The sequence below is a fragment of the Myxocyprinus asiaticus genome, chromosome 27 (genome assembly GCF_019703515.2).
Source record: "Myxocyprinus asiaticus isolate MX2 ecotype Aquarium Trade chromosome 27, UBuf_Myxa_2, whole genome shotgun sequence".
In the NCBI taxonomy this organism is placed as follows: Eukaryota; Metazoa; Chordata; class Actinopteri; order Cypriniformes; family Catostomidae; genus Myxocyprinus; species Myxocyprinus asiaticus.
In genome coordinates this window covers 5,067,873-5,082,312 of record NC_059370.1, presented here as the reverse complement: position 1 = coordinate 5,082,312, position 14,440 = coordinate 5,067,873, and the positions used below count along the sequence as shown (strand labels likewise).

General features: G+C 37.0%; 1 protein-coding gene across 2 annotated transcripts in view; it reads left to right on the top strand.

Moving 5' to 3' along the window:
* Positions 1-13,470: 13,470 nt before the first annotated feature.
* gabra4 (gamma-aminobutyric acid type A receptor subunit alpha4) overlaps positions 13,471-14,440 on the top strand; it is a 58,205-nt gene continuing 57,235 nt past the window's right edge. The window contains exons 1-2 of one of the 2 annotated variants that reach the window (XM_051658566.1): positions 13,471-13,890; positions 14,097-14,215. In XM_051658566.1, coding sequence (XP_051514526.1) covers positions 13,805-13,890; positions 14,097-14,215 — 205 coding nt within the window. In that variant the 5' untranslated portion in view covers positions 13,471-13,804. Of the gene's footprint in view, positions 13,891-14,096; positions 14,216-14,440 lie in introns of those variants that run through there. The other variant, XM_051658567.1, reaches the window with a different exon arrangement.

Genomic DNA, 14,440 nt, shown 5'->3' with positions numbered 1-14,440 from the left:
GTGAAAAATGTAACTAATAATATTGATTTTTGTTGTTAGAATATCAATACAGTATTGTGAGGGAAAAAACTGCAATACTTTAAAATATCCATTATTGATAACATGATGTAGGCGGCATAAGATAATTGACAATTGTCTCTAGATTTCTAAAAAATAAAAAAATAAATATCATGCTTTTGGAAGCCAAAAATTCAGCACACAAAACACATTGTGGTGGAAACAAACCATGTTTATCCTTGCTGCAATTAAACCCATATTTAGCTGTCTGTTTTTTTGTTTTTTGTTTTTTTACGTAGATCTGTGTTCATGGTTTTCAAGGATGACAGCATGTCACGCAACCTGTCCATGTTGGCGTCTGCCTAGTTTGGCTCGCATCTACCAAGTGACAGATAATTTTGTGCCAAAATAACATAGCGTTTGATTGGCTGTAGAGCCTTTTAGCATAAAATAATAATAATAATAATAATAATAAAATAAATATGGGAAGCCTTTTCTCCTCCCTTTAAAAAGTTGACAAGTCTTTTTATTTTGCTATCTCCTGCAGAAATAATAATAATAATAATAATACTAATAATATAAAAATGCTTAAACCATTATCAGAAATTAACTTTATCATTAAGGACTAATATTTGCACCCTGGATTTGCTTTCCAGGGGCATTTCTTAGCTTTAACCCTTAAATGCATGGTAATTTTCCCAAAAACTATTACATATTCCAGTCTTTAGAGACCCGGCACTTATATCTATCAAAAATGGTTGTACAAAATGCACAGATAGTGTAACATTTTACAAAAAAATTCAAGAAAATTAGAAAATAATAAAATAAAATATATTTTGATGTTTTAATTTTCATGAATTAAAAAGATAATGCATCAAATCAGGACAAATCTAGAACGGGATTCATTATTTTCACACTGAAATTTCATGAGATGCAACTGGCTACACATAACACATAATCTACACATAAGATACACATAAGTTACACAGACATTAGACATATGTACAGTGGTGTGAAAAAGTGTTTGCCCCCTTCCTGATTTCTTATTTTTTTGCATGTTTGTCACACTTAAATGTTTCAGATCATCAAACAAGTTTAAATATTAGTCAAAGATAACACTTGTAAACACAAAATGCAGTTTTTAAATGAAGGTTGTTATTATTAAGGGAAAACAAAATCCAAACCTACATGGCCCTGTGTGAAAAAGTGATTGCCCCCTAAACCTAATAACTGGTTGGGCCACCCTTAGCAGCAACAACTGCAATCAAGCATTTGCGATAACTTGCAATGAGTCTTTTACAGCACTGTGGAGGAATTTTGGCCCGCTCATCTTTGCAGAATTGTTGTAATTCAGCCACATTGGAGGGTTTTTGAGCATGAACTGGCTTTTTAAGGTCATGCCACAGCATCTCAATAGGATTCAGGTCAGGACTTTGACTAGGCCACTCCAAAGTCTTCATTTTGTTTTTCTTCAGCCATTCAGAGGTGGACTTGTTGGTGTGTTTTGGATCATTGTCCTGCTGCAGAACCCAAGTTCGCTTCAGCTTGAGGTCACGAACAGATGGCCGGACATTCTCCTTCAAGATTTTTTGGTAGACAGCAGAATTCATGGTTCCATTTATCACAGCATGTCTTCCAGGTCCTGAAGCAGCAAAACAGTCCCAGACCATCACACTACCACCACCATATTTTACTGTTGGTATGATGTTCTTTTTCTGAAATGCGGTGTTACTTTTATGCCAGATGTAATGGGACACACACCTTCCAAAAAGTTCAACTTTTGTCTCGTCAGTCCACAGAGTATTTTCCCAAAAGTCTTGGGGATCATCAAGATGTTTTCTGGCAAAAATGAGACGAGCCTTAATGTTCTTTTTGCTCAGCAGTGGTTTTCGTCTTGGAACTCTGCCATGCAGGCCATTTTTGCCCAGTCTCTTTCTTATGGTGGAGTCATGAATACTGACCTTAACTGAGGCTAGTGAGGCCTGCAGTTCTTTGGATGTTGTTGTGGGGTCTTTTGTGACCTCTTGGATGAGTCGTCGCTGCGCTCTTGGGGTAATTTTGGTCGGCCGGCCACTTCTGGGAAGGTTCACCACTGTTCCATGTTTTCGCCATTTGTGGATAATGGCTCTCACAGTGGTTCTCTGGAGTCCCAAAGCTTTAGAAATGGCTTTATAACCTTTTCCAGACTGATAGATCTCAATTACTTTCTTTCTCATTTGTTCCTGAATTTCTTTGGATCTCGGCATGATGTCTAGTTTTTGAAGATCTTTTGGTCTACTTCACTTTGTCAGGCAGGTCCTATTTAAGTGATTTCTTGATTGAGAACAGGCGTGGCAGTAATCAGGCCTGGGTGTGGCTAGAGAAATTGAACTCAGGTGTGATAAACCACAGTTAAGTTATGTTTTAACAGGTGGGGCAAACACTTTTTCACACAGGGCCATGTAGGTATGGATTTTGTTTTCCCTTAATAATAACAACCTTCATTTAAAAACTGCATTTTGTGTTTACAAGTGTTATCTTTGACTAATATTTAAACTTGTTTGATGATCTGAAACATTTAAGTGTGACAAACATGCAAAAAAATAAGAAATCAGGAAGGGGGCAAACACTTTTTCACACCACTGTATGTATTTTCTCAGGCACTTATTGAGTCTAAATAGATGGACAACTTACATCATTTCAGAAGTACACCCAAATGGCAATAGTCATATCATACTGTTCATATGTTACACTTGCTATAGTTGACTTCAATGTTGTTTCTATGTCAGCTAGCAATGTCAAATGTAAATCAAGTCAATCACTGAAACATCAGCATCACCTTGAGTAACAAATAGCATGTATAATATGTATGTGTACATGCATATGGGATGATAATTCACCATTGTTGCACAGAAAGTCAAATGCTGAGAACTTTCCTGACCCATGACTTATAAAAAATATTATCATTTTTATTTCTTCAATTATTTATCTTATTTATCTTATTTACAGTATATATACATCTTTGTTGATTTGTATTTTTACTTTTTTTTATTTATTTACTTTTATTTTTATTATTATTATTATTTTTTTTTTCCTTCACCTGTACTTCTTGTCTTTATGAATCAGTGATTGTATTCCTACACTGTTGGATCTGTGTAATTTTGTATATCTTATTGAAAATGTACAATGAACCTTCTGTTTTTCAATAAACAAAAAATAAAAATCTACAGATTTAGCACAATGTGTGGACTTTTCAGACGGTCCCTTACTACACTATCCACAGTATTAGCACGTTTCAGCACAATGTGTGGACTTTCCAGATGACCCCTTGCCATCCGTATGAAACATTCCCAACTTATATCAATGTTAAATTAAGGATCTGGAATGATTTTGCCGTGACGCCATCTGACCAGGTTAAATTATGGGACAAATCGCATCCCGTATTGATTCGATACAGGACGCAACTTTTCATCTGATGATCCCGTATTTTACGGGACGGGTGGCAACCCTACCTGGAGGTCTAATACATTCTCATGAGCAAAGTGTGGATGCAGAAATACCTCCCCCCATCCCTCCTGGAATCTTCGCCCCTGCTCTCAGCCCTCTTAAATTTCTGACCCTGACTTAAATCCAGCCTAAGGTAGTTTGCTGGTCTTACTTCAAGCTGGTCTAGCTTGTCTTCCATCCTAGCTAAGATATGCTTTATTTTTTAAATTATTTTTTTGGTTGATTTTATTATTTGCATTTAGCGTAATGTCCCCCTTCTGTCAGTGACCCATTCAGAACAGACCTGCAAAAATGGGTAAAAAAACAAACAAAACAAAAAACATTAAAACATTAAACCACAATAAAAGTGGTTTTATGGTCCTGTATGCCAACAGTCAGACAACAGAACACTACAAATCCCACAACACATGCTGGACAGGCCGATAAGACGGTGACAGGTGTCACGGTGTGAACGGACAATGAGAACGGAGTGTGTGATAGGATATCTGAAATGCGAGAAGGACAGTTGTGAAGCTCTGAAACGCTGAGTGTGGTTATGAGAGATTGCGTGCAGTGTGGGTGAAACATTGTGGGCAGTGGATGGGTTTTATAAAACATTCACCGCAAAATAACAGAGGATTTGTCAGGACCAATGGTGATCACAAGGAAATGCAGCATGTTTTGTGTGTGTGTGTGTGTGTGTGTGTGTGTGTGTGTGAGTCTGTGAGTGTATGTTTGCTCATATCAAGTGCTTTTCTGTGGATAGGATTTGATTACCAGACAGTTTGAGTCACAGTTCTGAGTCATTAGTTTCATTTGCCAGTCCCTCCATAAGACCTCTGAAAACAAGCAGTAAAAAGGGCCCACTCTCTCACTCTCTCTCTCTCTCTCTCTCCTCTTTTTCTCGTGGTACTCTCAATGCTCTCACACTCTCTAACACCTCATATACACTGTTCTTTAAATGTTCACCCAGCGTTCCATCAAGTTCTGGCTTGTTAATACTCTATCTGCGATCTGCCTGCTAAAATGGAAGCAAAGCAAATCACTTGACACAGGACGTGATGTCAAACGGAAATTTCTAGAACATACTGACTATTGTATTTATAGCTAAGCACCATCTGAGTTCTGCGTGTTTTTCTGTCAGTTTTATGAATCAGGAAATCAACAAGGTGCAAAAATGGCATTAGCTAACATGAAATAGCTTTTAACCAATGATGTTTTCTGCTGTCTGCTGTTTTACATGTTATGTATTGTTTGTATTGTGTTTTATAACAGTTCATGACATTGTGTACTATATTATCATGTACTGTATATTGTTGTATTATATTTTTATGATATTATGTACAACATATTGGTCAACTGTTGTTGTTTTAATAGTGCTCTATAAATAAAAGTGACACTGACATTGACATTAACATGAAATAAAACTCACTTTATTTAGTTTTGTAATGCATATTCCTGGTCTCATTTTGCATAATTCATTGATGCACGTTACTCGAAATAAATATATGTAATTTGTAGGAATAAATGTCTTCGTAATTCTTCCTTTATAATGTAATAATGTGTTCCACCTCTGAAAGGACCCCTCTTCCCCCTCGAGCATCAAGGTTTTACAACACGGGTATACAGTTTGAAAAAGAAAAGAAGTTCTTAAAGAACTGTGAAAATCAGGAAAAGTGATCTTAAACTGAATTAAGCCCAAAGTATACTTTGAACTTTCAGCGTCCACATACAGGACGCGTGACACAAATCTCGTCATAAACAGAGTACGCGAGCACTGATCGCACGCAGCACGACTTTTCTAACCACGTGTCTTTGAATGCACAGAATTGCACTAATTAGTGGGTCCACAAGGTGGACACACTCACATTTGAGCCGTTGTTGTCACAAAGAAATGCTAGAAGAAGATGTAATCGCCACTAAACAACAGGAGACAAAGGTAAAAACAACACCAGTGAATGTACACGTCAAGAGCGCATGTGTGAGGGGGTCAGGAGATACCTGCAATTGTATAACTTGTGTCTGAAGGACTATAAATACTTCTTTATAGGTTTAAACTCCTGAAGAGAAATAGTCCTGCATCTCATAGCAGTCGTAGAGCGCATGCACCAAACGCGCACAGTCAAATGGAGTATAATTTAACAGGCTCGTGTTCGACTGTACGGAGATGCTGAGCATTCGCATCAAAATCAAAGTAGACTTGACTGGTAGTCAACATTATTTAAAAAAAAGCATGAAATAGGAGGCCTGGGTAGCTCAGCGAGTATTGATGCTGACTACCACACCTGGAGTCGCGAGTTCGAATCCAGGGAGTGCTGAGTGACTCCAGCCAGGTCTCCTAAGCACCCAAATTGGCCCGTTTACTAGGGAGGGTAGAGTCACATGGGGTAACCTCCTCGTGGTCGCTATAATGTGGTTCTCGCTCTTGGTGGGGCACGTGGTGAGTTGTGTGTGGATGCCATGGAGAATAGCGTGAAGCCTCCACACGCATTATGTCTCCGCAGTAACACACTCAGCAAGCCACATGATAACATGCGCGGATTGACGGTCTCAGATGCGGAGGCAGCTGAGATTCGTCGTCTGCCACCTGGATTGAGGAGAGTCACTATGCCACCACAAAGACTTTTGGGTATTGGGCATTCCAAATTGGGGAGAAAAAAAAAGAACATGAAATGGTATTTGAAACATATTTAAAGTTTTCCTCATTAAAAAAAGTTTAATAACTAAACCGATTTAAATGAATGTACACTCACACAAGATGAAGACTCTAGCCTAATAAAGCTGTTGTATTTTACATTGAGCGAGATTGTGTCTAGAAGGTACAGCCCCTCGATCTGGGAAAGTCTCATGAGTTGCATAAAGGTTAGGGTTGAATTTCAGGGTTAGGGCAAGGTAAAGGTCATGGTTGAGCCATATGTTAGGTCAAATAAACACAGTGTTTGGATGTTGCATTCGAGTCTTGAAACTCAACCCAGACCATGGAGTGGGTCACAACATAGGGACCGCCATTTGTTAAGATCACATGACCAGTCGAATACTACTCCCTATATCTCGGAAAATATCCATTAACAGACTCTTTCACTCATAAATACATTTATCATAACTGTGAATTCTACAATTTGCCATTTATTCAATGGCATTGGTAATGGAAAACGTAGTTTTTTGCAAAATGCTGCATCAGCGCTGCTATGTGTCAATATAAGTTCAAGATGACTAATGAAACATGGAGGAAGTGTTTGAGAAACCTGTTTGAAAACAATCGTTGTTTGTGCAGTTCGATTTGTTGATGCTAGTGGCACAGGTTTATATACACTCTTAAGGTTTGGGGTTTGTGTTGGGGGGTACAGTTTATTAAATATGCAGCTGAAATTAACTTGCTTCACAACTTGCTTTTGCCGATCCTCTGTGGACAATACACCTGGAAACTTTAGTTCACACATGCCCATGTGCCCAACAACACTTACCGCTTTGACCACTGAGGGAAGTGTTTAACATTTCCATTAGCACAGACCGATTTCAGCTAAAGAAAAGTCAACCTACTGTTTCCGATTTCACTGTTTCATCAGTCTGATATGTTCATGACATATTTATTTATTTACCCATTATGCCAAGTTACTGACAAGCGCCGTTTCCCATGAACATTTTTGCATCGGTTCAGGTGTGTTTACCTTCTCCTGTGATGCAACCGGAAACATGTTGCATCAGCAGCGTGGGAGGCCAGGGTTCTTGTCCCACTTTGAAACCAGGAAGTAATCACATTTGCAAAATCAATGATGAGCGAGATTTGGAGGTTCCATTTTCCCTTAACCCTTGAAATCACTTACGGGTCAAGTACCACTGTTGTACTTGGAGGAGCAGGTACTTTTAATACTGTGTATGAAAAAAATGAAATAAATACAAAAATCAAATTCATATGTGGTCGTTTTTATTTTATTTTAGTTTTGGAGTCAGTTATTATTATTATTATTATTATTATGTTGGTATTTATGGTAACACTTTATATGAATTATTATTTAAGGGTTTATAAGGGGGTTTTATAACAACATGCATAAAAGCTTTCATGCAATACCTGACAAATAGTGAGACATTTTACCTTACATGTTATAAATGCTTAATAACACTTATTTAACATCAGAAGACTATACAAATACCATACTATAAAGTGGACATAAATGAAACCTTAGAAACCTATGTATATAAACTTGTGTGGTTCCATGTCCACATGTGGACATTGTATTTTGGCTTCGCTATACACAATGCATAATTTAAATTAATTTAAACTAACTGAATACTGTTCACAACACTCTAGACTGTCATTCAATGGTTAAACTTCTGGTGCACCGAGTCACATGACACAACAGCGTGACGTTGATTTCCATGAAGCGCTTCTACGGACACAGCAACAACAAAAGTGCCTCTGGTAAGAGACCTTTTTTCATTTAAATCTATTTGGGTGTAAAGACTAGAGTATCAAGTTTCATTTGATATGCCGCTTTAAAAAAAATATTAATTTTTTGCGTGTCAGCGTGCTGATGTAACACGTGGATATTGGGACATTATTCCCTCAAAAGTAGAAAAAGCATGTTTGTTATTTTGAATAACTTTCAACATTAACACATCTGTGGGTCATTTTGCTTCATTTTAATAATATATTTTTATATATATTTTATTTTGTTATCAATGTACATTATGGCTCCATTCATTACCATTTGTAAATGCATTCCTACTGTATATATTTACTATGCATTTTCACATTGAGAATAAATGTAAAAGCTGAAAAATTTTGTTTTCAGAGGATTTATATGAAGTTAGGATGAAAGTAAGGTGCATTTTAAACTGTTCTGAGACCAGTGCAGACAGACAGCACACTGGAGGTTAAGTCATTCACTAGGGAGCAAGGGTGCATCCTATAGCTTTCCTATGCAGTTAAGTGCATTCACTTCTAAAATCCAACCAAAAGTTCAGTTTCAGGCTGCAGATGATGTTTGCACTCAACAAGTTTGGCAGACATGGGACAATGATAATCAGTACATAGATTCAGAATTTATAATGCTAAATTTTATTTTAACATGTCAGTTGCCAGTGATTTGATAATGCTGGACATTACTTTGAATAAGAATGAATAATTCAGCTGTGCAGAAAATCAGCTGTAATATCTGTAACATCTCAAAAACATGAATAACCAACACTCCTGGAAACATAATAAACTATTTGATGAAAAAAATTGACTTTCTATTGCTTGGTATTATTTAAAAGTTCACAACATAGTCCCAATGTCCACATATTTGGACATCAATTTTTAGGAAAACTATTCGCTCTAAAAAATATATAATTTTTTTGTTTGTTTATTATGTGCTATTAGTTGCAAATCAAAAGGGAAATTAAAAATGTACACAGCAGTCACACTCGAGTCTCAGAAGGATAAAGATCACTATGATTTAACAGTCATCAGGCTTTATTATATGATATTCTGTATGCTGTGAATGAGCATGAAGACTTTATGTAACTAGGACTAGGAAAGTTGGGACAGCACTCGGAGTAGCACCATTCTTTTAACATCAACGTGGCAGAGAAAGTGTCTACACAAGTGAGTCAAGACAGTACAGTCATTGATATAAACATAAAGCGGACTGTAGCAAAATGACACAATCCCTCCTTTTAATTTCACTATAATAGTCTATTTTTGCTGCAAATCATGAATTAGGAAATGTTATGTTTTTGAACAACACAAGTATGAATAAGTGTATTTATTAAATATTTATAACATGTATGTTAAAATGCTCACTGTTTGGCTAGTATTGCATGAAAGTCACCCTTTTTATTCCTCTTGTCATAATTGCATATCAGTGATTTATAATGCATTTGTAAATGACTTATTAGTCATTAATAAAACCCTTTATAAACTCTTAAAAAAGGGAACATTAAAGTATTACTCTAGATTAACTGGATAAGGCACTTTATATTGGTTCTGATGGTGGAAAACCTATTAGACTGAGGTTATTATGGTCTTTCCCCATGCTGCATTTGCAGTGGATATGACTGCTATCAAACACAATTGGATAAGTGTTAATTAGCTTTCCATGTCACCATTACCTTTGAATGTTGGACCCAAGAGAGTACCTCCTATGCAGAGCTAACCAGGATGGCGAACAGCCTGGAAAACCAAACATACTGCTCTTCCCGGGACGGCAGTCCATTCCCTACCCTGCAGGCATACACACACATGCTACTATGAAGACTTGGTCCTGTCCCAGGTGTACAGGAATCTTTGGAGCTGCGTGTGGCTTGTCCTACTTCCTATACAGTGTGACTGTACCTTGCAGTGTGTGTGTGTGTGTGTGTGTGTCAGAATGTTGCGACAAAGATTGACCCATTTCAATATGCTGTTTTATATTTACCTGTAGTGTTCAACAAATATAGAAAAATATAATATACCTAGAAAGCAGGGTGGCTGATGGTTAATATAATACAGATATAATGTATGTACATAATGCAATTTAAACCTCAAGTCATTTTTGTTAATGATTAATATGCTGAGATTAGTCAATTTATTCCCCCAAAATTGTAAACAATGTTCTTTTTGTTTGAGCATCCTGACAAGCCCGACACAGCAACATTGACTTGTAACCAGCAACCAATGGCATGAGTTTGGGGCGGGACTATCTGTTTGGTTTGACTAATGACAAATGAGGGAAAACCTGTTTGAAACAAGTCATTGTTTTTGCATTATGATATAACTCGCTTCACTTATTAATTAGAGCAAATGAGACACAGCAAAATCCCCGGTGTAAAATGTACACTCCTGGTGTTTATATGGTTCTCACCCGTTGGTGTTAAAAACTAACACTGAAGCAGTGTTGAATCTACAGCAGATAATTAAATAAAGTAGATACACTCTCTGAGTGATGATTGATCATTAGTGATGACACCTGATGTTAACAAGCAGAGTCTACTGAAGGAAAGAGGAAAAAGAACAAGAAAACAAGAGAACAAACCAGCACACACCACAACAATTAAATCTGTCTTACAGCCACACAACATTAGATGTACATCAACCGCAAATAAAATATGTTCTTGGACAACAAATTAAATGTCTCAACATCTCACGGGAGAAAGCTTGAAAATGCTCAAAATACAATATTGCCATGTTCTATTATTATAAGTAACTTTGGAATTTTTTTTTTTTTTTTTTTCATGTGTGCAAAAGATTAGGAGTTAATAAAGCTTTAGCTTCATTTAGTGTTGCTGATTTTGTGTTATCATTATTTTATTTTTTATTTAAATATTTTATTTAAATGGTGATTAGTGTTATCTTTGGTTAGTCACTTGAACCTTATTCTGTATTATCAAGTACTCTTTTAACCAGTGCAATAAGATTTAATCAAAAGAAGTGTAATTGTATTGTGATGTGATGAGAGAGAATTCAATTAGCTGATCTTATTTTGAAAAGAGTCAGTTAGAAGTGTGATGCAATGATTCCATTTGATGGATGCTCACTGTAAATAAAATTAAAGCTATAATATTCATACTAATAGCAATAAACATGAAAGTTACTGCAACAGATATTTGTCAAGTTGAGCAGATACTGCCAGTGAAGGATGCAACAGCCGCTTATGAAAAAATAAATAAAACCTTTGCATAATTAGACATACAGTCATCAACACTCGGTGTACAAAACTCATCAATGGTGACAATCAACAAACTCATTTTTAGATCCATGCCGCAATGCATGCTGGGTGCCATTGTTGAGTTGTATACTATTCAAACACCCATAATGCATTGCGGCATGAATCTGAAATTGAGTTTGTTGATTGTCATCATTGATGAGTTTTGTATGGTGAGTCTTGATGTCTGTGTGTATCATTAACAGCATATAAATTATCTTTAAGAGACAGTTTCTGGTCACCTTATCACAGCATTGAATTCACCATTTTTATTCATGTTTTTTCATAGTATTTCTGAAATTCACAAGACTTTATTTTTAATGATGATACTTGAGATGAGATCTCATTTAAATATACCAGCTAACATCCAGGTGGATCTTCTCTATCCTCCAGTTTTGTATTTGAACAGCACTACACTGCTCTGCATATAATCAAGTTTCAGGTATCTAACCAAAGAGAGCAATAATCACCAAATTAAACAACAACATGACATCAGCAACACTAAATAGAGACAAAACTCTATTAATTCTCATTAAATAACTTTTCCAGACATATAAAACAAACATCCTCACTCAACATATTGAAAGATTGTTGTCTAATAACATATTTTATTTGCAGTTGATGTACATCTAATGTTGTGTGGCTGTAAGACAGATTTAATTGTTGTGGTGTGTGCTGGTTTGTTCTCTTGTTTTCTTGTTCTTGTTGTTTCTCTTTCCTTCAGTAGACTCTGCTTGTTAACATCAGGTGTCATCACTAATGATCAATCATCACTCAGAGAGTGTATCTACTTTATTTAATTATCTGCTGTAGATTCAACACTGCTTCAGTGTTAGTTTTTAACACCAGCGAGTGAGAACCATATAAACACCAGGAGTGTACATTTAACACTGGGGATTTTGCTGTGGAGATCGAACATTATGCTGCTGAAATCGGTCTGTGATTACCAAAATTTACACCACTGCCCCCAGTGGCCAAAGCTGGAAGTGTTGTTGAGGTGAAATGTCCACAGGGTGGCACTAAAACGAGTTGTATTTGTAGTTGTAAATTATGTTTATTGTCAACAGGAATGCATATTTTATTAAACCTACCCCCTAACCCAAACCACAACCCTGAACCTAAATGTCAGTGCAGTAAAATTGGTGTTAGGGTTTCCCCTCCTCAAAAGTCCCAATTTAGTCCAGGCTGATGGGGGATGGCGCTTGTCAATAATTTTGTAAATTGAGGTCGATTTCAGGGTACATGAACATTCGGAAGCAGTATGTTGATTTTTCAAGTGATTATGTTGTATTTAAACAATATTATTCAAAATTTACGATAAAACGTGAAAACAGAAAATATATCACATCCATTGATAAGATTGTTGGCAGTGTTGGATAGTTACTCAAAAAAGTAATCCACTACAAATTACTCTTTAAAATTGTAATCAGATTACTTAAATGATAATTTGCTGGAAAAGCAATTACATCACTTATTACTTTAATTTTAATACTTTTGGGTTTTTCTGCTCAAAAAAATTCAATTGTCTATATTTTCTCCTTGTTAATTTTTTAGTTGTCCCTTCAGCTGTCACATAAACACAAACAGATGTGCATATGAACATAATGTTTTAAATGTATTCTACAATATTATTTCAGAAATGTGTGTAATGTACTTAAAGTAACTTAAATGAAAGTCAGTAACTGTAATCTGATTACAATCATTTAATCAATCAATTTAATAAAGTGTAATGTGTTGAACCTTTTTTGACTTAAAAGTAATTAGATTGCAGTAATTAATTTGATTATCTGAATACAAAATAAACAAATTACTTTGTAATCCGATTTCACCCAAGACTGGTTGTTGGTAAATTCTGGATTTGAGAATAGGCACTAACGGTTTTCTAAGCAGATAATTATTAGTTTCTTTCTTTCTTTCTTGATGCTAAATTTATCCTCATCACTATTGTCTGCACCATTAAGGAGCTGTCGATGCAGAAATACAAAGGGGATTATGTTCCAGGAAGCCCAGAATTTAGATTAGCACTTTTTAGTTGCTTTCAGGCCAACATCAATTAACACCCGACCCCGAAATCAAACTTTACACGTGGCAAGATTAGACATGACAATAGCTGTATAAAGTGAGTCCAAGCGCAAAGCTGCCTCTACATCACCAAAGTCATTCTGCATGGAGGATGCGCAAACAGTTGCAAGCAGACTTCTGTAAGTGCTTCTCGTATCTCTCTCTCTCTCTCTCTCTCTCTCTCTCTCTCTGTGTGTGTGTGTGTGTGTGTGTGTGTGTGTGTGTGTGTGTGTGTGTGTGTGTGTGTGTGTGTGTGTTGCGCGTCGGACGTACGTCCCAGTTTTGGCACGGAGGATACAGTGTGTAGGAACCCAGCGCGTCCTCCGCTCTTACCAGCTCTTCACAGCGAGACGCACGATTCCAAAGGATGCTTCACCATATGCTTCTCTTAACCGCTGAGTTCGGAGTTTGGATGTAGGCGATCCTTCGGGCGCGGAGAGAGCTCTGAATTTGGATGCTTCGTTGGCACGGCTTTCTTTCCTCACCGGTGAAAAGAGATTGCGGGTGACGGTGAAGCGCGTCTTGCGCGCTGCCGCTCGATTTTCACGGTCTCTCCTCGGGACAGGACCTTCTGGAGAAGGGAAATGTGAAGAAGGTTTAAAGAATGGCATGTAAACATGGTTTCTGCCAAGAAGGAGATGGTGACTACGATGTACCCCACTTCTATTTCCACTCTCCTCTACTTTCTCTGTGTGACGGCTTGGTGAGTTCCAACTGGATCCGAGCGTTACGCATCGCACCTCTAGTTTTCACACTCTCGATTTAAACGTCTTGAGGTTACAAACGGCAAATTCATTCAATTCTGAACGCTTGATGCTATATTGAAAACAGAATACGAGTAATTTTCATGTGAGTGCGCATTGTACAGAGATGTTAAAATGCTTCAGTTTGCTCTGTGTTGTTTTTTAGCATAAAGAGAATATCTGGACAGATCAGAAAGGATGAGAAATTATATCCAGAAAATTTCACACGCATTCTTGACCGACTACTGGATGGATACGACAACAGACTACGACCTGGATTTGGGGGTACGTGCCAACATTTGAAAAAAAGCACTTCATTAAACCATTTAACGCACAGATTTGTCGCTTCTTGCTCAAAGCGAGCTTTCTCGTGTTTTTATGTAGTTTTCTTCGGTAGATCGCATGTTGTTTACTGATGGTCGATGTCCTTTGAGGGGAGTTGGTGTAAGCCAACTCCAAATGTCCTTTTGCTGCCCACTCTCTTTCTCTGCTCTCCACTTATTATTGGAT